At 46.3% G+C, this 24,412-nt stretch overlaps 1 protein-coding gene across 1 annotated transcript; it reads right to left on the reverse strand.

Moving 5' to 3' along the window:
- Positions 1-9,847: 9,847 nt before the first annotated feature.
- HERPUD1 (homocysteine inducible ER protein with ubiquitin like domain 1) lies at positions 9,848-19,242 on the reverse strand. Its single transcript, XM_075576862.1, is given in 9 exon segments — positions 9,848-10,393; positions 10,396-10,474; positions 11,495-11,597; positions 12,031-12,363; positions 12,992-13,111; positions 13,256-13,395; positions 13,830-13,886; positions 16,346-16,423; positions 19,017-19,242. Coding segments are annotated over 9 exon segments (1,233 nt in total). The 5' UTR covers positions 19,152-19,242; the 3' UTR covers positions 9,848-10,205.
- Positions 19,243-24,412: the final 5,170 nt, after the last annotated feature.

Genomic DNA, 24,412 nt, shown 5'->3' on the forward strand with positions numbered 1-24,412 from the left:
CTTATTTCCTCCCATTCTGAGCACTCAGGAGACTTGCCATCTGTTAGGGCAGCGGTGCTCAAACTGGGGGGGCGCAAGATTTTTGGGAGGGGCGCGGGCGGTTGCCGAGGTCCCGTACTCTTCCCCAAGGTATTTAAATGAAAGCCTGGGGGGCAGCGCGAGGCCTCTGCAACCTCTACTTACCGAGGTTCAACCGGCTTCGGGACGCGTGACCATGGCAACGCGGCGTCAAATTATGTCACACAACCCTGCTGCGTCATTTAACGTTGTGCGAGGTAACGGGGGGGGGGGGGGCGCAGGAACGGCGGGAGCAAGGTAGGGGGGGGGGGGGGCGCAGCAAAATAAGTTTGCACGCCCCTGTGTTAGGGTGTCAGTTCCCCCGGTGACCCGAGGGTAGTGAGACATTTACTGGGTTACAAGTGACTGGCACGTTAAAAAGAATTTTCAAGTTAAAGAATAATGTTTCACAATTGTAATATTTATATGGTAACCAAACGATTTGGGCAGTTTCTATCGTTGTACCTAATTCCCCCAGTAATAAGACTATTTGGACTTAAATGCAAAGTGTTCATTTTTGCTTTCCTGTTCTTCAGATAGTAATTATAACGATATAACTTGCCAAACGGATAAATGTGCAGGGCAGCTATTCACAAGACTCACGGAAGACCCTGACATGAATACATTGTGGGATTCTTTTTTACGTGCCCCTGTAAAAGGGGCGTTGGGAAGAGTCGGGAATAATGTCTCTTCCCTGATGCTGCTGGGAAAATTAAGCAAACGGAGCAATTGTAAAAACAGACTTTTCTTCACATAAATAACCCGTCCTTTTAAAGCTGCTTGAGAGTGGTGCCGCACGTGCAGGTAAGTGACATCATGATTTACCTTGCACTAAGGCGCAGCCCTGTTAGGAAATAATGGAGTGTAAGCTCTCAGGATCAGGGCTCTCATTACCTTCTGTATCTGTTTGCGCTCGTGTGTCCTTGTCATTCAGTTTGTCATTGATACCACTCAGTACCCCCACTCTGTACCCCCACTCTGTGCCCCCACTCTGTGCCCCCACTCTGTACCGCCACTCTGTGCCCCCACTCTGTGCCCCCACTCTGTACCGCCACTCTGTACCCCCACTCTGTGCCCTGCTGCAGAATACGTTGATGCTTCACAAATGGTGATGATGATGATGATGATGATGATGATGATGATGATGATGATGATGATGATGATGATGATGATGATGATGATGATAACTGAATGCCAGGGGGGACACTCCTGAGGATGCACAAGGCATTTTATTTAATCATAAAGAACATCTGTTGCATTTTAAAACTTGCATTAAAGCAAATTGCCACGCAAACATGGCGCACTAACACATGCCCTCTCGCCCCTCCCCCGACCAGTAACCACACCAGATACAGCTTTATTGAATATATTAACCTTAAAGTATTCAATTCTCTAACCAACCCCCCAACCCCCCCCCCCGGCCAGGTTGCCCGAACCTTAATTCAGAGCCCAGTGGCATAGACATGACTTCCGCTGCTACCATAACCTGATAGCAGAATTACCAACCAGCCCCACAGATGGTGCACATTTCCTAACTGACCACCGTATTCCTGGGCTCCCAGCCTGGCAGGCCAACACCGCCAACAGCTGTGACAAGAACCGCCCAACCTCCTTATTCCTGGGCTCCCAGCCTGGCAGGCCAACACCGCCAACAGCTGGGACAAGAACCGCCCAACCTCCTTATTCCTGGGCTCCCAGGCTGGCAAGCCAACCCCGCCAACAGCTGTGACAACCGCCCAACCTCCTTATTCCTGGGCTCCCAGGCTGGCAAGCCAACCCCGCCAACAGCTGTGACAACCGCCCAACCTCCTTATTCCTGGGCTCCCAGCCTGGCAAGCCAACCCCGCCAACAGCTGTGACAACAACCACCCAACCTTAATAACCAGCCTTCCTATTCCTGGGCTCCCACCCTGGCAGGCCAACCCCGCCAACAGCTGTGACAACAACCACACAACCTTAATAAACAACCTCCTTATTCCTCAGTACACCCAGCCAAGAATGTTTAAAATGTTTTAACTGCTCCATTTGCATGTTTAAATCCACAAGATGATTTTTTTTCACCCAAGATGCGATAAAATGTATAAAATGGGAAGCAGGATTACCTGTACTGCCACAAATGTGGTGTATATGATTAAATGTCCACATTTATAGAGCAAGATCAACCACAAGTCAGAGGAAACTGCTTTGATAAAACATTGTACCGACTTCAAACATTCAGTGTCATCATTGAGAGTTATGGGAATAGAACAAATTCCGAGAACTACTGCGGGTAGTGAGAAAGATGGAATGATACTGCAAAGAGGCATACTGGACATACACTCTAGACACAGTATTTCCTAAGGGACTGAATGATTTTATATCTCTGAGTTGCTTCCTCACAAATAGATAATGAGCGAGATGAGGACATATAAAGATATTATTTACCCACAGATCATTCGTCGGCTGCTGCTGCTGTTGGTACCCGCATTTAACTGATTATAAAGGTCAGTAACTCTGGGTTGAATTACAATAAGAATACAAAACAAATTGTATTTAGACGATTTCTGTTTTTGCATTCAAAGATCATGATAAAATACCACTAGAACAGATTGACAATCTTCCTTTTTATTGTTAAGGTGTTTTTCACTATAGTTTTTACACTAAGGGGCCTATGCAGAGAGCAGTGAATTAAAAAATTGGCGAGGGTAATAAAAAGTAGCTTTTTTGGAGTTTTATTCTCCATATGCAGAAATGTGCGAAATCTGCAATTTATAGCATGAATGCGTGTGGCGAGTTTAAAATGGAGAGATGCGCGCTGCTGAAATGTGTAAAAAAAAAATCGCGCATTTTTTTTTTCTTTCCTATGGCCGGCGAGCTCCAGCTTCTTGCCAACTTTTGTTGGCGGAGCTAATTGTAGAAAATCTCGCCATTTTATTGGCGCGAACAGCCGCTAGATGGCGTTCGCGCCTTTCTGAATTCGGATATTTTTAAAACTGGCGAGATGTAGGTTCTCGCCAGCCGCGCGGCGAGATTTACAAATAGAAAAAAAAATGGCGCGTTTTTCGTAACTCGCCATTTTCTGCTGTTTTCTAAGCAAATTTCGCCAAAAAAAGGCGATATTTGCTATAGCGCTGCTCTCTGCATAGGCCCCTAAGTGACTAGATGTTTATTACCCAAGGGTATACACTGATAAGGGTGCTTTTCTAACAATGTTTTAAAGACTGCCCATTTATCTTCCACATTTTTCCGTGCAAAAACATCATCCCAATGTATTCCTTGTAGATTAGTCCTCAGTTTATTAAAATCTGCTTTTCTAAAGTTTAAAGCCTTTGTTGAACCCAAGTAATATGGTCATTTATTTCAAATGAGACCATGTTATGATCACTGTTACCCAAATGTTCCAGGACTTTAATATTTGTTATTACTTCTATATTGTTTGATATTACCAAATCCAGTATTGCCCCTCTCAATAATTTGGGTCATATAATTGTCTTTATGCACCCCCCCAAAAATTGTTGTAATGCTAATCTCATTGTCCCATTCTAAATCTGGATAATTAAAATCACCCATTATGACCTAGTTTTGATGCCTTCACCATTTGCAAAAGTATTTTAGCGTCCTCAATCTCAGATATTTGGCGGTTTATAACATATCCCTACAAACATTTTCTTTGTACTTTTACATCCACTGCTAATTTCTACCCACAAGATCTCTACATTTTCATCATTCCCTTCATAAACATCTTCCCCTATAATACATTTTAGATCCAGTTTAACATATAAACATACTCCACCTCCCCTTCTATTTGCTCGATCCTTCCGAAAAAGGGAATAACCCTCTAAATTAACTGCCCAGTCTTGATTTTCATCCCACCATGTTTCAGTAATGCCTATGCTATCATACTGCTCCCTTGTAGCTATTAATTCAAGCTCCCCCATTTAATGTCATTAGCAAACATGCATTTAAGGTTTTTTTCAGTCTGTACTATTATCTTATCTGCTCCTGCCTTTCTACTCCAGTTGTATTTAGTCTTTAAAGTTTTCTAGTATTATCTGTATTACCTTTAGGAGATTGTTGCAGATCAATTAATTTTTGTTACAGCATTAATTTGCTTACGTTTTCTTTTCCACAAAGAAAAGGCAAAACACTTTACCTGAATAAAGGCCTCAAGCTCATCCCAAATTATAGAATTCAAAAGTTCTGGAGCGATAATTACATCAAAATATTTCTTGCATCATGTTTTTTTTAAATCATTTTGGTATTAGCCATTAAATACTACTTTAGCATCCAATATATTGATGACGTCTCATTTTAACCATCAAAGACATTGGGACTGGTCGGCTGAGGATACTTTTCTACACAAATAGAATATAATAAAATGTGGTCTGTTCTACAGTAAGCATCGTGCGGACGGTCAGCAAAAAGCGTAACCTTTCGTTGTGGGTTCAGTGACCTCCATGAATCTAAGACTTACTGTAAGTGTTTAGCCTGGGAATTAGGAGTCATCACGAGCATATTCTGGTGACGACAGGGTGTGGGGTAGGCGTGGTTTTGTCTATAATGAGCCCTATTGTCGGTGGTGATTTAAATGCAGTTAAGCTGCATTTAAATTACAACCTAAGATAAAGAGTTTTTTTTTAACGACTAAGAAAGTTAATGAAACAGGTTTTCTGTTTTTCATTAGGAGCAGAACGATGGTTACTTGAGTGGCATTTAGTGTACCCGTTACTAGCAATAACCTACCTAAGCAATCGTAACAGTTTCTATAGAGGAAGGAAGCCTGGCAAACGTGACATTGATCTTTATTGTGCAATTGTGTTTCTTGGAAGAAACGTGTGTCCCCTCTTAATCTTTTGGCGTCTGAAAGAGGAATGTTGTGTTTTGTAGGTGAATTTAAACCTCTGGTATTTTGTGAAATCTTAAATTGCATGAAAGATCTGTGTAACTAAGAGATGGGTATAAGGAAAATGATATCCTTCGTAAGAAATTCTAAATCGGGTAGCCCGGTGATAATGAAAGGATGGGGGGGGGGGGGGGTGTCACCATGGATTTGTGTATGCGTCCTCAGTGTCGTCGCTAAGCAGCGGTCCTCTCTCCTCCCGGTATGTGGATCCTCTGCAGCCAGTTTTGTAGCATTGGACAAGGAAAACGAGATGTTGTCAGCATAGCATCGGCCTATTTACACACCATATTACCAGTGAGCATACTCGTGATTGTAAAAGAACAATTAAAACATCGTCATCTCTCAATCATTTCTTTTCTCACAATGTCAAGCCTTAGTCAGAATTGGGGAACAATGCTTTTTTCCTCCTGACCCAGAGCACCACTGACCTTATTAGTGCTTGTATTATAGCAGATTCCAGGTGAGTCAGGTAGTAGCAGCAGTACAGGTATCCCTATAAATAGAATGTACATGGTGTACCTTTTATAGGTAAATTATATGGGTTGTTTCTTGGAGTGTAGGTAATTTACCCACAAAGGTGCTCCATGTGCATTCTATTTATAGGGATACCTGTACTTATTTATAGGGATACCTGTACTGCTGCCGCTGCTGCTACCTGACTCATCTGGAATCTGCTATAATACATGCACTAATAAGATCAGTGGTGCTCTGGGTCAGGAGGAAAAAAGCATTGTTCCCCAATTCTGACTAAGGCTAAGGCCCCGCTCCCAGAGTCAGCGCACCCGCACTGCAGACAGGCACGCACGCACTCAGACACACACACAGACAGGCACTCACGCATTCACTCCACACTCCTCCCCGCTCCCCGAAGCCTCTCCTCCTCCCGAAGCCTCCCCTCCCCATTGGCTCACAGCCACACCACGTGACGCGTCAACGCTAGACATCACCATTTTCTTGTGTCCCCTAGCGGCTGACGCGCCACAGCGTGTAGTGAGCTGTGCCGCCAGGGGGGACCGGGACCGGCTCGCGAGGATTCCCCTGCTGGTGGGGAACTCGCGACATGGCCGCCCGCGCCAACGAGCGCAACGGGACCGAGGCCTAAGGCTTGACATTGTGAGAAAAGAAATGATTGAGAGATGACTATGTTTTAATTGTTCTTTTACAATCACAAGTATGCTCACTGGTAATATGGTGTGTAAAAAGATAGGCCGATGCTCTGCTGACATCTCATGTTCCTTGTCAAATGCTATAAAACTGGCTGCAGAGATCCACATACCGGGCGAGAGGACCGCTGCTTATCGACGACGCTGAGGACGCATACGCAAATCCATGGTGACGTCGGACGAGGGAGAAGACCATTACCTAGCGACGACAACAACAGAGGCTGTATCTGTGATGACGTCAGATGCAGAAGGCAACATTGCGGGATTTGCTGACAAGGTTGGACAGCGCGGACACCCGAGACCCCGGAATTTCAGGACTATTTATGGGACAGGGAAAAGGGAGACCAAAAAGCGCACCAGCACAAACGGAGCAGGAAGAAACCAGAACAAAAAAATGATTAAAAGGGCACATTAATTTGCCACATTAAAGTGCCCTTTTAATCATTTTTTTGTTCTGGTTTCTTCCTGCTCCGTTTGTGCTGGTGCGCTTTTTGGTCTCCCTTTTCCCTGTATTGCATTGAGTAGCTGCACAGCCTGCCTGCCTGCCTGCCCTACCAGGATGTGAGTATTTGCATATTTTTCAGGGGAACCTGCCAATGAGACATATGGTGAGTGGGTTGCACCACACACCACCTGTCTTCAGGAGGATAGTACCCATTATATGACACAATAGGTACTATATCAATTGTTAGTACCCTGGTACAGTGGTCTGGCTTATTATCATTTTGAGATATACCTGCATTTGAGCGCTTCAGCTATTTTCCATATTGCTATTTATGGGACACTTGGTTATTTTTACTATGCCACTTTACTTGAAAAATGCCTGTAGAGCGGCCGAAACGTCGTCATTTATGGCTAAATAAATGTGTTCTTTTGAGGAAAATCCGCAGTGCCCTGATTCGCTTTTTTACTTGGATGCAGGAGTATCCAGGCAGTTTTTACAGAGCCGACATGTTCTAATATTCACGTGCAAAATTGGCGGCTCATCTTGCTCACATATTTTTTGCCACAGGAGCAAGTCACCAGGTGAATGACCCCCGGAGTTGTGCCACACTGGAGGAGTATGTGTTCCATTACTATTCTCCAATTCTTTACTTGGCTGTACTTGCATGCCTTGCAACTCCCACACTTCTAGGTGGCCACTGCTCTCTAGGGGATCCTATGACCTGGGCGTTGGACAACAGGGTTTGGAAAATGGCTGTGGACTAGAAACTCGGTCAGATGTTTGTGGCGTCTGCTTACCACCGTAGCTTGCTTTTAAGGCCTCGTGTATATAGTAGGTGCGCCATGGCGTCGCACGCGCCTGTAGCTCGAGCGATCCGTGGCCTTTGGGATTTCAATGACATGCACGACAGGGGCGTGACCGTGACATTACGAGGCTGCTTCTCCTTCGTTGGCTGAACCGCCCACATGACCAGGCCACCGTGCGACAAAAAACGGTCTCTTCCTCCCGCCTGTCTTTGTTTATCCAGTAAGTGTTTCTGTAGGCATTGTTTTCTTTACATTTTGGTATTCCCGTTTGATGTTGCTTTTACTATAACCCCGTAGTATGAACTTCCTCATCAGGTCAGCTTGTTCCCTACAATCTTGAGGGTCTAAACGGTTCCTTAGGAACTGGGCAGTAGGAATACCCCCAAGTAAGGGCGGAGGATGTTCGGCTGTCCGCCTTCAAATAACTATTCTCCCACCACCCCAAGCACAGGTTTGCATAGGTGGGTGCACAGGTTTGCATAGGTGGGTGCACAGGTTTGCATAGGTGGGTGCACACATGGTGCCCATCGTAGTGCCCTGTACCTGGAGATAGATTTTACTGTTAAATAAAAGTAGTTATGGGTGAGGACGAAAAAAATGAACTCGTGTTCAGTGATGGGTGCTTCTGGTCAGGAGAAATTCTGACACTGCCTTAATTCCAACTGGGTGCTGAATGCTAGTATATGTATGTATTTATATCTTTATTTATATAGTGCCATTAATGTACATAGCTCCTCGCACGTGATAATCGTATAAATAACAAATACCACAATGGTTATTCAGACATAATGACATAAATGACATTTAGGAAAAGGCGTCTTGGCCCCGAAGAGCTTACAATCTAATTGGTAAGTAGGAACGTACAGAAGGAAGGCGTTCTGGAAAGAGCGTTATTTGTATTATTTAGTATTTATATGATTATCACGTGTATTACTGCTGTGAAGCGCTACGTACATGAATGGCGCTATATAAAGATATACATACATGTGGACCAACAGCCAGCACACTATAAAATCTGGGCCTGCTAAGTGAATTACCCACCCAGCACACAATGAAGAATAAACGGTTTCAGGGGCACACACAAGAACACACGTCGGCCATAAGATGTCTGTTGGCCTGTAACAGGCATCCATCTTGTCAGGCAGAGGCAACCGCCAGGCTTAAACCTTTAAAGTGCTGGCCAAGCTGCCCTTACCATCACATTAGATACCTATTGTGAGGATGAGTTTGTTTTGAATGCATAAGAGCACCCGCGACTCGCCGATGATTACGTCACGAAACGCATAGGGAGCTTAGTTCTGTGCGTGCCTGTTCAGCCACCGTAGCCGCCCGACGCCAGAGAAGTGACTCGTGACGCTGACGTCATCATCGGCGAGTCGCAGGTGCTATTGTGCACGCTAGCCAGTCGTTCTCCATGCTTATCGGGTTGGATACAGGTTGCGGACGGTATGCGTGAGTGGTTTAGCTACCTCACACACATTGTAAGTGTGGGTAGTTTGTTGTTGTTTTTATATTTTATTAAAAGTGTAGTTACGTATTACACTAGGCTGTGTCCTTTTCCCTTTATCATCAGAAGTCGCTGTCATCGGTGTGCCCCGTGAGCCCTAAACACCATCCATAGGGGAACCATCTCATCAGACCACGTGGGGTCCATGGAAGATCGAGGTGAAGACGTGGCACAAGTACAGATTTTCTCCCCTGTCCGAGTAAGATTTGCATCTTGTAAGTAGGGTTTCTATGTTTTAGATAAGGGTCCTTGCCTTCATATACTGCGCAATTGGTGTGTCCTTTTGTTTTTTCTCAGAATCATTTCGGAGTCATTCTACAGGGACACCCCCATTTGTCTAGAACTTTCCTGGTTACTCCATCAACCCATCCGGATATGTCTCTTTTCTAAGGTCTGTCATTTGGACTACGGTATCTTGGACACCTTATTCACTAGCGCCGGGGATGCATGTTTTGTTGTACTGTCTAACAGGTTTGGGACTATCTGTTTTATGAGGTTCCCCTTGGCAGCTTTTTCATTGATCACTTCACAATTCACTGATTATTTGTGTTTAGATTCATTTGTTCACCACTTATCTGCACATCCCATTATCTGATTTAGGTTAGCGCTTGTAGAGAGTATATTTAGATAGTTTGTTTGTGCATGTTTTGAATGCATGCTTGATGGATTCTAGTATACTTCTAGGTATAGCAAGTGTTTATTTTTTAGAGGCGATACGCTTGCTTGTACACACAGCTTGCAGTTCGGCTCTGATTGCCCCTCCCAGTCTTCCTACTTTCATTGGCAATGCCATTAGGGAAAGGGAAATTTACTCCTCGCTGTGGGAGACAGCTTATAAAGGTGACATTTTGTAAATGAGCCACTGACCAACCCAAGTATAGGAGAGCATGTCCAGACTGAATCGGAGAAAAGTTTGTGCTGATTCCAAGACGATCACTAGGTAAATAGACATTACAAATAAACATTGCATTCAGTGTTAAGACGACATACAAGGCAGAATTTCAATTTATTGCAAAGTATCAACTAAAGTGCAAGCTTTTAGTAAATAAGATAGCCAAAAATCGAGAGACTATTATGCAGAGTAGCATACTGATTACAGTAATAATACTACATCTCTGCAGTAGCAAACAGTCAAAGTAAGAATCTTTTCAAAATGCTAGATATGTTACAGAGTGTAAACTTAACACTACACTTAGTGTAATTATCCCATCAACATTCCACAAGGAATCAAATTGCATGAGCAGAACAGGTCTGCTTTGATTGTGTATGTTGTACATACATCTGTATAAAACGATATGTTACATGTTGGATCTACAAGTCAGAATTAAACAACTTTCCTAAAACTCTACAAAGCAACAGTTCCTAGAATAGACATGTCTGAATATGGAAGACGAACGTGTGTGCAGCAGAAAGTGTCATACTGTGGCAGAAAAGTCCCATCGGAATAACCGGTTGTCACTGGACCATTGCCTGAGGGCCCTCTGGAATCAAAGAGGCAAAAAAGGTTTTGAAAAAGATCCAGGCCGTAGTCATGAATGTTGGCGTCTGAAGAGCAGCGGCCGCTAATCTGTTAGCGAGGGGCTCCTCAACGGGGTTTTCATCATTATCTTCCTGCTACAAACACAGAAACAAGTCAAATACGAGACAGCAAAGGAGCGTGAAATGCTCAGCATGCTCCCTGCACTGCATCGTTCACAGCAGGACGTGCACAGATTTACCAGGACCGGTGTGATCAATTAAAGGCAGTGATGCCTATGGCCCTGGAAGAGAAGTCTGCTTCAGACTGCTGAAGCAAAGAAACTTCCCCCCACTAGATGCATCACTTCACCCCTAGAGGAAAAGCAGGCATCCTTGGTGACAAATTGAAGAAAGAATATTGGTGGTGCACACTCTGAAGAATTCTTCCGACTGTGCACTGCCAATTTTCTCTTTCTTCAATCTCTTTACCGGACACTGGCAGGAGCATGTCACCCGCGGCACATCAAGAGGGAGATCCCGGGAGAACCTTCTAAATCTCCGTTTCACTAATACTCCACAGTTATGGATTTAAATCGAGACGATGCCCAGACATGACAGTTGACCAAGAGATTTGGATCATATTAGATCAGTTATTCACGGACCTAAACTTTTACTTAGCCACAGTTCATATTACATGGAAGTATTAACATATGACCTTTATCATTGCTCTGAGGCTTCTTTCTGATTGTTTTGGACTGATGGGGACTTACACTCCACCCTCTATGTGCGAGCTGACACTTAATAGCCCTACATCAAGGCAGTCATCGCAACACTGTTGAACTTTGTTCCTAATTGCACAGCATTGGGTTTTTTTGATGCGCTGATCTGTTTGTTACTCACAAACAACTCTTTTCACATCCTTGGTGGGGCACTCCACAATTAAACACTACAGCAACTTAAGGTTACACAATTTGAAGTGAAAAGCAGCTCGTGAAGCAATAAAATAATTACTTGCAGAGGCCACCTGACAATTGAAATGCATTGTGACTGCTACAGTTGGATTATTACAGCACCGACTTGCCAGAGCCGCTCGGCACCGACTAGGAGGCAGCACCGAAGTCATGTCACTCATTGCTTGTTTTGCCAAGATACACGGGTGCTGCTTCGGAAACGCACCTGCAAGTTATTATTTTGATCCTGGTGGTTTTGGACAGCCTGTGGGTGGGGGTTAGGGACCTGAGCTGGTCTCTGTCTGAAGGGAAACCACCCAGCATGGTGCCTGAAAAACAAAAAAACAAAGTGAGGTTCAGTATCTTATCCAACAATGTTAAATAACCAGGGACTGGTCTGAAATGAGGCTCATTATAAAGCAGTCCAAGACAGGACGTGGCCAGAGATGCAGCAGGGGTATATGCGTATCTATGCCTGTGTGCATGTAGTGTGCGCATGCGTGTGCATATAAATACAACCGGAGTCTGCTGTATCTACTACAGGGATATAGATAGATATAAATACTGATCATTTTTTTTAGGTCAAATTATTTATTAATAAAATATTTTACCAGGAAGAATACATTGAGAGTTACCCCTCGTTTCAAGCATGTCCTGGGGTTAACCCTTTATCTCTGCAAACTGCAGAGATTGCAAAGTTAGGTCAGAAGTGGTTTGTTTCCAGACAAATGATAGCACGTTAGAGTGCTGAAGAGAACTCACAAGTACACGAGGACCATGGCGCCCAGCACCATCATGAAGCGGCTTAGGCTGGAATAGAAGTACAGGATACTCAGGAAGATGGAGAACCGAGCTGCTGTGTACACCCAGTCCAGCCAGTCTCTGTTTATCTCGTCCTCCTCTTCCACCACCCCACCCTGGGCGTTCATGCGCAGGTTGGCATTGGCCACAGGGTTTGCTGGGGGTTGTACATTTGGATTGGCCGGCTGGTTGTCTGCAGGAAAGGGATTGGGTAGCTGGTCTGGAGCAGCAGCAGGTACCGGCGGTATCTCCGGAGCCCGCTGAGAGGGAGAACTTGTAGCAGCAGCAGCCAAGCTGGGAAAACAACAGAAACAATGCGATGTACAGAATATAATCTCAGCGCTGCTAGATCATCAGGAAAAGCTGCTGCTAGTGCAATGGAACGCCATGTCAAGGTGCCACTTCCAATGCAATCAGTGGCATGTTTAATTGGCGAAATGAAGCAGACAAATCTTTATATTAACAACCCCCCTCCCCCACCATAAAAAAAAGAAAGCTTTGGAGAGTTAATGTCTTCTGGTGGTACCTGTTTGACAGTCATCAACATTGTTAGCGTAACTCTGTTCCTTTGTTTGCCTAGCAATGATGATGCAATCAGTCACTGAAACATATGCCACTGATCTGAACAAATGCAGTTTTCCCAACAAGTAGCCTTTCTACATTATTCATTTCTACACGTTACAAATATATAAGACAGTTACTGTAAGGGTAAGGAAGCCAATCACACTGGTAATGGACCCCATGCTAATGGACCCCGCAAGTAGAACTTCCTTTAAATGTACTGAACATTACTTATCAGCAGGGACAGATTGCTCATGTAGGGATTTTATGCACAGTCACCAAAGCAGCGAATGTAAATAACTTCTACATGCTAAATATGAACTTTACTACTAGAGCTGAGAGTAATGAATCGCTTACTTACTATTGCTGCATGTAGTACTGCCTGGCGTACATCTGCTGCCACCAGAGGATCTGCTGAGGCGTGTATGCAGCATAGGCAGAGAATGCAGGCGCTGCTCCTTGTTGATACTGACCCAGAGGCCTTCAGAAGAACAGAGAGTGCATCAGTTCAAACACCTCGTGCTAGACGCCAGAACAAGGTGTGGCAAGAGAAAAACTGATCCATACATCACGTGACTATGTGAGCATATTACCGATACAGAGGTACTTAGGGTGTGTTTATTACCTGCCATGTGCTGAGGGGATATTTTGTGTCACACTCCTCTGCCTTACGCCGTCAGTCAGAGAATTCGCAGGTGGGAGTATATTCGCAGGTGGGAGTATACTCGCGGCTGTGCTTCCCGAGGGCTGCCCGTTACCTTCAGCCTAAAGAAGATCAGATGTTTCTATAAAGACTTGGCATTTCTTCAAGGAAATAGTAACAACTCACTCGCTGTGCAAGACGAGTCATTCATTAGTATGGGAGGGGTAATTAGATGTTAAATCAAAGGTCACCTGCAGCTACTCAGAGCCTTCCAAAGCTGCACTCAGAGCTGAGTTTCAAACATAGAATAGAGAGGCCACAGCAGAGGATAGCGAGTCAAATTCAAGGTCACATTTATAAGCCACCTTTATGGCAGGTAAACTCCACATAGTTACAGGACATGACAGAACCGCTCCCGTTCAGGTGCCAAGCTTTCTGTATCTCAATGTAACTTTTCCTCCCCTTTGTGTTTTGTTATTAAGGTGGAAGCAGGAGGCTATGGGGTCATGTATCTCATTGAGTAATAATTACATTCAAATGATTCTCAGAAATATACCTGAGTTTTTGGAGGGCTCTTTGTAGAGCAAACGAGATGCAGCACGTGTCGTGTCTCCTGGGGAAAAAACACGTTTTGTTTGTTTTTTTTAGATTATACACTTCCGAACACATCTACATATTACTATTTACACTGACATGGGCTTCTCATTTACCTGAAAATGAAAAGACTAAAGGACCTCAATATGTGCAGCTTAGAGAGAAGGGAGAGGGGGATACGAGATAAACTGTCACATATAAAGGGTTAATATGTGCAGCTTAGAGGGGAGATGGGGATATGAGAGAAACGGTCACATATATAAAGGGTTAATATGTGCAGCTTAGAGGAGAGAAGAGAGAGGGGGATATGATAGAAAAAATAGAGATCCAGCGCTCCACGGATTTCAAGATAAATTAATTTATTGTGCCACACGACGTTTCGACCAACAGGTCTTTTTCAAGTGGGACATAAAGCAGCCAAAGTGGAAAAATCTTTGAGTAAGGAACCACTAATTGAGACTAGGCCACTAGCTAAAGAAGAGAAAATGACCTTTGTCAGCAAATGTACGACTGCTAGTAAATTTGTTAAACAAACCATACAAAAACATTGGAAAATTCTTCAAACAGATCAGATATTAGGAAACATGTGTAAGGAAACACCTAGATTTGCCTATAAAAGAGGAGAGAATATCAAGGATATTCTTATTAAAGCAGATAAAAAAGAGCATTATGTGAGCACACATTTTTTAAGTAATCCAAAAGCAGGCTGCTACAAGTGTTTTAATTGTTCGGTACGTAACAGTCTAATGACAGGCGATGTATTTTGTCATCCAAGAAGTGGTGCAAAATTTAAAATTAATAAACGTATCACCTGCACTACTACACAAGTCATATATATTATCAAATGCCCTTGTGGACTTTTATATGTGGGTAAGACGAAAAGGAGTCTTAAAACCAGATTTATTGAACATAAAAGCAGGATCAATAATAAATCGGAGAATACGGTTTTTATTGACCATTGTATGGACCACAAACACCCAGTTTCATCCCTTCGTGTAATGGGGATAGAACTAATAAAAAGAAAGTCCACAGGAATTGATATTGATACACTTTTATTACAGCGTGAGACATACTGGACATACACGTTGGATACAGTTTATCCAAAAGGGCTAAATGACTACATATCTTACAACTGTTTTCTTAATAGGAGATAAAATTGTTTCTTAGATGGCATGGCTGCTGTTGGTGAAAAGCCTTTAAAGTGAGTAAGGGACAAAATAGATTGATAAGCATTCCAAAAGCTTTTATTAAATGTTGTTTTTGCACATATTAAATTTTACACTGGAACACACTATATATAGCTACCTCTGATCATATACTATGGCTCATTTATGCATACTAAAGGACTTATATTGCAGATAGAGAGAGAAAGAAGAAAAGCCCATTTTTACAGGAGCCAAGGATGATAACATGCCTATGATGACGCTGGACGCAGGAGTACCTCCCACATCGCGACGCAGAAGGAAGGAAGGCTTACAGCTCATAGAGCGGACATACAGCCCCCACAGCATCACGAGGGAAGAATAACCAATCCAGGCAAGAAGACTGACGTCACAGCAGGCCGACGGGGAGACGATGACGACGCTGGAACGCATGCGCATGCGCAGAAGAGGATCGTGACGTCACTGGAACGCAAGGACCGGAAGTGGACAGAAAAACCGGAAATAGACTCTCATGGACTATTATGGCTATGCATGAAGGTAGCACTGATCAGGGGCAGCGGATTGGGAGCAGCTGGGGTGATTATTTAACTGTTTTCACTTGTTATATTTATGTTAGAGGGTATATATACTAGGTAGATCCTCATTTGAGTATGCCTAATCACTTGAAAAAAGACCTGTTGGTCGAAACGTCGTGTGGCACAATAAATTCATTTATCTTGAAATCCGTGGAGCGCTGGATCTCTCTTTTTTCGTCAGTGTACATTGGATTTTGCCTGGCAGGTACTTCATTGAACCAGCAGCACTGGTAAACTGTTTATTTATTTATATTGTGGTGTGCAGCCCTAACCCCCTTTACATTGGATATGAGAGAAACACATAAATGGTTAATATGTGCAGCTAAGAGAGAAGGGAGAGGGGGATATGAGAGAAACACATATAAAGGGTTAATATGTGCAGCTTAGAAGGGAGAAGGGGATATAAGAGAAACTTTCAGCAAAGTACAGGAGGGAAGCTTATTCTAGAGAAAGCAAAATGCTAGAACAGGTGATTCCCGGACACTGGAGGCTCAGGGGAAATGAGGAAGTACTGTACATCACAGAAAGGGAGGCATGGAATAGCCTCTCCGCAGCGGTCGTAAGGGGTAATACAGTAAAGGCATCAAACATACATGGGATAGACCAGTGGTTTTCAACTTTTTTTGGTTAGGGAACCCCAGAAATGGAACACGGGGGGCCCACGGGAGGCTTCTTATCGGCTATTAAATTTTATGTTTCAAAACCATGGCAATAGGTCAGCTTAGCTTGTGTATATTTACCTTGGATAAAACCTCATTGAGCTTCAGGTGATCTGGCAGCAGTTTCCCCGAATAGATCAGTCTCTGATCTTGTTCCATCTGAAAGTAATTTATCAGAGCTGAGTAAGCGCCACAGTGTCTATAGCTGAGCTCTGCTCGTCCTGGTTTAGAAAGGGGGGATCCTTAGCCATCGTCCAGCTGCAGGCACCCCTCCCCCCCCCCCTCCTCCTCTTAGTGGCAGCTTAGGCACTGCCTTATAAAATAAGGCAAATAACAAAATATTTACACAAAATATATAAAGAAAATGTTGACAAATATTGGTTCATTCCTGGGTTGTGAGTTGAGAGTCTGAATTATTATACCAAGTAGCAGGTTGCTACTGTAGTGCCGACGATTATTCTAAAACAAACCTGGGGCAATCTCCAAAAAGACCCGGGTACATGCTGCAACATTTCACACATTTCTGCAGACAGACTAATGGCCCATCGCATTAACAGCGGGGGTCCCTGGCAGCCCCATTCAAACTGAATGGGACTGCCAGGAACCCCTGCTGTGTTAATCCGATGGGCCATTAGCCTCTGCAGAAATGTCACTGAAATGTACCCAGCATGTATCCGACTAGTTTACCTTAAAGGCAAGTTTAAGGTAAGTCTTAGAATAGTCGTTGGCTCATCTGTAGATGGAATCCCAATAAGAGACATACTGTAGTGCCCACGGTTATTCTAACACAAACCAGTGGCAATCGCCAAAAAGACCCAGGTACATGCCTTAAACTAGACCCAGCATTTCTGCATTGATTAATGGCCCATCAGATTAACAGCGGGGGTCCCTGGCAGTCCCATTCAAACTAAATGGGACTGCCAGGGACCCCTGCTGTGTTAATCCTATGGGTCATTAATCAATGCAGAAATGCCTTAAACTAGCCAGGTTACACCCAGCACATACCCAGAATGTAACCAGGCTCGTTTAAGGCAAGATTTAGAATACTCGTGGTCTCGTCTGTACAGTAAGGAAGGAGGTCAAATGTAGGGAGAAATGTAAATGCTATTAGGACTGCCCATGTGAATGATGGCTTCAGTAAGTTTGGCCCTGAGCCACGAGACAGTAGTGCAATCATACAATTATCGCACTTACATAAAAGGTGCAGCAAGAACAGCTAATATATAGGCGCTGTTCTATTCGCTATTCAAATCAGGATGAGGGGTGATAGAAGTCCTTAAGGATAACTCCTTAGTCTAGAAGATAATTAGTAGTATTAGTATATCCTGCCTAACGTTGCTATAAATAGTATTGTTGTATAATAGTTACTAAAGTATTGCTATATATTCGAAGCAGGCTAGCGATATTCTTACTGGGGGTGTGTCATGCACCAGTTACGGAAGGAACAGTGTTTATATTCCCTGTACATGTCAGGGAGGAATATCTCTAACAGTAAACTCCCTCCCCATTACCTGCTTTCATATCTAAAGCTCATGTGCAACATCAACGAAGATGATGAGTATCACAAAACATTAATAGAGTTCTTCCAAGATCTAGTGTCAGAGCTCAGCGCAGCAGACACAAGGACATTGGTGTGGGTGTGGACATACAGTATATACACACACACACTAATTATATATATATATATATATATATATATATATATATATATATATATATATATATATATACACACACACACACACACACACACACATATACACACACCAATGTGAAGGGATTGGGGACACACACCAATGTGAAGGGATTGGGGGCACACACTTAAATGATATAGACCAGACTACTGGAGAGGATCCTGCTATCAGAACCAATAAGGTATGTACGAAAATAAAACTATAGGCCCACAAAATATGCAACAAAGTCATATTGGCCCAAAACGACATTTTTGCATATCTTTGGTGTGCCTATCCTTTTGATAGATATGTAGAGATAAATATACCCATATGCAGAGATAAATATACTCATGTAGAGATAAATATACCCATATGTATATACACACAAATAGAAAATGTCCACGGCACACCATTCTATTTTTATATTGTTCTGATCCGGAGAGGTGAACACAGATCGCCCAGCGAGCACCTATGCTCACAGACAGTGACCCCCCCGCCTCCCCCAGACAGTGACCCCCCTGCCCCCACTCACAGTGACCCCCGTCCCCCACTCACAGACAGTGGACCCCCCGTCCCCCACTCACAGACAGTGACCCCCCCGTCCACCCACTCACAGACAGTGACCCACCCCCGTCCACCCACTCACGGACAGCGACCCCCCCGTCCACCCACTCACGGACAGTGACCCCCCCGTCCACCCACTCACAGACAGTGACCCCCCACTCACAGACAGTACCCCCCCGTCACCCACTCACAGACAGTAACCCGTCACCCACTCACAGACAGTAACCCCCCCCCGTCCACCCACTCACAGGCAGTGACCCCCCCCGTCCACCCACTCACAGGCAGTGACCCCCCCCCGTCCACCCACAGGCAGTGACCGCCCCCGCCCCCCACTCACAGGCAGTGACTCCCCCGTCCACCCACTCAGTGACCCCCCCACCACCTCTCCACTCAGACAGTAACCCCGACCCCGTACCCCCACTCACAGTGACCCTCCACTCACAGTGACCCCCCCCCCCCTTAACAGGGATAGTGACCCCCTCCCCGAGCTGTCCGTCCCTTCACCGCCTCCTCACCGGTTCGCCGGGTAATTCCTGCCGCAGTTGGGCCTTCAGCTCCCGCACGGTGCTGTCCCGCGGGGCCCGGACCTCCCGCTCCTCCTGCTGCAGGCTCGGGCTGCGGATTAGCAACGTCACGTCCCCGTCCGCCATGTTTCCTGCTCCGTGTGCTGAAACAACGTCACTTCCGGCAGCTCCAAACTCCACTGACCCGTCACTGCTCGCGCGGCCACCGCACCGCCGCTTTTATATCCGGCCCATGTTGCTAAACAATGTGTGGCCGCCGCTGATTGGCTGGCGGGGCTCGCGTGCCCACACGTGGACCAATCAGCATTGCCGTGCTGTGACAGAGGGGAGGAGCCTACAAAGAATGCGGAATCAAGCTGATGCAATCCAATGAAAGGAGCTTCCGTGACCCCGCCTCTCTACCTCAGACGCAATATGATTGACAGACTCAGAATCCAATCAGGTTAACGCAAGCCCCCAGTGACAAGAATGTGCCAGTCAAACTTGTTGATGTGTTCAGATGTCTGTCACTGACACAACGTCACACAGAGTCATGTATGTTTCATTTCAATGTACAACAGGAAACACACACAGAGGTGTGTGTGTGTGTGTGTTCATAGTGATGTATACATGTGTACTGTATACAACAGGAAACACAGGCCCCAATGTACATGCACGGCTTATAATGTATGTATGTGTAGCCCCCTTTCCCCGTGACTAAGGGGGAATACCTGTGCTGCCGTTACCTGTGGCTCACAGAAGGCCTAAGCCTCCACTGCTGGGAGCCTGGGGTGGTCTTGCTTCTCTGGTTGCAGCGCCTCCACCTGGGAGGGATCCTAGCGAAGCAGGATAACCCCTGGCAGGAACCAATGCAGTCAGCTAATACACACAGGGTATATATAAGAAGTATTTACTGAACACACACCCTATTATATAACGGTATACACAATATACACACAATATAACACAGGGATCGTACAAGGTCCCACAATGCTATACCCACACCATAACACTACCCCGGTGGAACCCCCAAAGTACTGAGGTGCAGGCCCACCAATGGGGGGGTCTGCCGGTGTTGGTGTCCCGGGCCCGCTGGCTGGGGGGGGCTCGGCTGGTGCTGCACATTTCCCTCGACCTGTGGCCAGGCCCTGCTGCCAGTCGCAGCCCGGCTCTCCGCTGCCTGCATGACCTCTGTTCCACGGCGCCAAGCTTCCACTGCCAGCGCGCGACCGTGCTCTGATGTCAGCGCGCCGACAGTGGAAGCTTGGCTCCGTGGGACAGAGGTCATGCAGGCAGCTGAGATCCGGGGCCCGGCCGCAGGGACTGGCCACAGGTCGGGCCCCCCATCCAGCGGACCCCCACCCTGACTCAAGGTAAGTGTGTATTTTTATATGTCTTGTGGGTATTTGTATTTGTATGGGGGGACTTGGGGGTATTTTCATATTTATTGGGGGGGGCTTGGGGGTATTTTTATATGTATGGGGGGGCTTGCCCCCCCCCCCAAACCCTTCTGGCAACAGCTGTGCGGCTGGTCCAAACTTCACGCTTTTTAACAGTTAAAACCTCAATAGATCCAGCTATGCGGCTGGACCATACTCAATCCTGATGTATACTCAATCCCACATAGAGCAGCCACTTTACCCTTTGTCTCAACAATGCCCCTTATTCCGTCTAGACTGTCAACTCTCATGAGTAGGGCTCTCGTTATCTTCTGTATCTGATGGTTCTCGTCTGTCCTTATTTGTATGTCCTTCTGTTTATGTCATTACTGGGAGGGGGGGGCACAGAAAGGGAAAGGGGGGGCAAAATAGGAGCAAGAGGTGAAGGGGCATCAGGAGAGGAGGGGGGCATCAGGAGAGGAGGGGGGCAGGAGGAGAGAAGGGGGGCAGGGGCAGAAGGAGAGTAGGGGGATTAAGAGTAGAAAAAGAGGAAGTAGGAGAGAAGTGGAGCAGGGGCAGGAGAGTGGAGCGTCTGGGCTGCATGTTAACACACTATAAGGGACACTGAGTATAAGGCATAGTCGCCATGCAGCATGAAACAAGAGAGCGTGTCTCAGGAGTTAGTTGGGGTGTCGCAGTACAGAAGAGGTTAAATGGTGACGTCTTGACATGTAATATAGAGAGAGGTCCCCGGGGGGACAGAGACATTGCACTGAACTTGCAGGTGCTGCAGGATGATGACAGTTATGGGAAATATTTCAGTACTGTCCCCTGGGGAAACCCTCAGACTCGTAACTGAAACCACCCAAAGAGCCTGACAAACATGCTCAGGCTGCTGTGAATGTAAATAATATAATTTTATATATATATATATATATATATATATATATATATATATATATATATATATATACATACATAGATAGATACATATACATTCCCAGTAAGCTCAAACCCCAATACCCACCACATCATATATATGTGTGTGTCAAAAGGAGTGCTACTGAGCGTGGCAAATGTATACAACAAAAGACAGGGGAACCCAATGCTACATCCAATTGACAAAACATATATGGTAATATATATAAAGTTTAAATACTTCAATAATAATATTTCTTGGTTATTTAGTTAAACCCTTTGGCAAAAGTGTCATAAGCCTGCATACCAATGTCAAGGTATAACAAAATTTGCAGGCTTATGACGCTTTGGCCAAAGGGTTTAACTAAATAACCAAGAAAATATTATTATTTTTGCCCCCCCCCCCCCCTCATGACCATCACATGCCCTGTTACTACCATGCCCTCCACCCTGGCTTTGTCCTCATTCAGGCCCAGCACCACCCGTTCACCCGCTCCACCCCGTCCCTCGCCCTCCTCCATGACCATCCCCCCACCCCATCCACCTTCGCTCGACTGAAACCTGCCACCATTGTTGCTCCCTTTGCCCTCCCCAAGAACCCAATAACCTACCACATGCCAGCGGGCACCCACCCCCTCGCAATGCAAGCCCAAGGCACCCCCTCGTTGGGATGGAGTTTCACCCAGCCTCCCAGACCCAACTATTTCTCCTTTCTCCTGACCCCTCCCCTAGCATCTTGGGGCCACATGGACCCACCTCCGCTCCCCCCCCCCACTCCCCCACCAACATTCAACATACTTCAGACAGAGCCACAACACAATGGCACCGAGCTGCACGATGCTGAGCCAAGGCCATGCAACACTGGTCATACACAGCAAGGAGATCACAAGGTCAGAACGACCAGCCACGTCTCCCCCATTGGCAGAATCAGGCGAGCATGTAAATGCTGTAAATGTAATGGGTAATGTGTGATTCTGAGTCCCAGGGTTCAGTGATAGTGAAAGATCAGAGTCAGGAGGTAAGGAGCAGCTCAGACAGTGAGGATACCACAACGTTTACATTAATGAGGGTGCGGCCATCGACCAATAACCTGTCGGTAAGAACGTGGCAAGCTCGCAAAGACAGAAAGGCACAGAGGCAGCCAGCGGGAAGCAGGGTGTGCTCAAAGACAAATGGGTTATTGCGGCCTGTAGCTGCAACGATATATACAGTAACTGTTTGCAACCAGCTTCCTGAGCTCACTCCTGTCCAACAAATCCAGGAGAAACATAATGAAGGGTGAGAGTGGGGGAGAACAGATTAACAGGCGGGGCAGATATAAAAGGATAACTGGCTATGGGGCGTTCTTTGTATTTGGGGGCTGTTTATTTACTGGCACTGTTGGGGCGAGCGGCTTCGGACCAAAAACTTGGCTTTCCTAGAGCTATTCCCCAGTAGAATTATGGGCCAGCGAGATTAGCAACAAACATTCTGGTCAGACAACCCGGGGAGTAGTCAATGCACTAAATGGCCTCAAAGCAAACACAGTGATAAGGCTAAGGCCAGCCCGCCTTGCGTCCTGGCGGCGTGTGCACAGCACGTCACTGCGATCTGCAGTCTTTAGGGAGCCGTTTTTAGGTGCGGGGGGCGTGGCCAAAATGGGTCTGGTGGGTGGGGCCATGATGGGTGGGGGGGCGTGTGTCTGTGTGTGTGTCCCCGTCTGTGTGTCCAGCATTGAGGAAGGATCCACCCCCCTGTCGGCGATCTCCCCTCCTCATTGGCTCCCTGCCACACCATGTGACGCGTCGCCGCTCGGGACCACCATCCTGTTGTAGCCCTGGAAGGAATCAGGGAACACGTCCTTTGCGACGTGTTCCCTCCTTACCTGCATTGCCTCAGACCTCCGCTCTGGCACCAGTGCGTGCGCGCACCCCCCCCTCTGTTTACAGAGCGCACGCGCAGCTCTTCTAGAGTGTCACGTAGCTTGGCTCCGCCTCCTCGGACGCGTCCCGCTTCTCACGCGTGCGGCTCGCACACGTGATGACGTGCACCGCTCCCCAGCTGCGTGGCAAGTATTCTCCAAGCCCACTTGTCTCCTTTAGCCAATCCGTGTCTCCACGGAGGCCACGCCTCCGTTCCGCCCCTTGTCTTATTGGTTCCTGTATGCCATATATACCTTGCTCAGTCACTCCTGCTTTGCTGAGCATAACTGGTTGTAGCCTTGAGCGCCTGTGTTTTTTTGTGCCTTGCTCCCTTGTCCTGTGTTTACCCTGCAGCCTGATTCTTCGTGTACGGACCCGGCTTGACCTTGGAACCCTTCTGGATACTGACCTCGGCTTACCTTCTGCTCTGCGGACCTCTCCAACTCCAGACCACGGCTATACAGACTACCACGATTCTGATCTCTCCAACCCCAGACCACGGCTCACGGATTTAACTATTCTGACTTCTCTAATCCAAGACCCTGGCAAATATCAACTAACCCACTCTCTCCAACCCAGACCCGGCTACGTTGACAATCCGCCTGCCAGGCACACTTCCCCTGCTGTGGGTGCGTGGTTTCCTACTTCCCCGCCTAAGCACCAGGTTCCTGTCTTGCTCGTGGGCAGCGCAAGCGTTGCAGTATGCTCAGCCCAATGAACATGAACCCCCCTGAGGTGGGCCAAGCCCTGTCTTCAATCTCTGAGCATTTCCAATACTTGGATAACCAGATTGCTACAACTTTATTTTACTTCTACTAAAACTATGTTGGCTCCATCTTTAGGTTGGAACAATCGACGAGTGAGCATGTTAAGCCTTTACGCTGAAATAACTTCTCAAGTGCATTCCCAGCCTCAGTATTGTGCAGCCGAGCAATGCATTCCCCGGCCTCGGCACTCCCCAGCTTCGGCACCCTCAGCACTCCCCGGAGGCCTCGGCACTCCCAGCCTCAGTATTGTGCAGCCGTGCAATGCATTCCCCGACCTCGCCACTCCCCGGCCTCGGCACCCTCAGCACTCCCCGGAGGCCTCGGCACTCCCCGGCCTCGGCACCCTCAGCACTCCCCGGAGGCCTCTGCATTCCCCAGCGGCCTCAGCATTCCCAGCCTCAGTATTGTGCAGCCGTGCAATGCATTCCCCAGCACCCTCAGCA

This window comes from Ascaphus truei, chromosome 19 (assembly GCF_040206685.1).
Source record: "Ascaphus truei isolate aAscTru1 chromosome 19, aAscTru1.hap1, whole genome shotgun sequence".
NCBI lineage: Eukaryota > Metazoa > Chordata > Amphibia > Anura > Ascaphidae > Ascaphus > Ascaphus truei.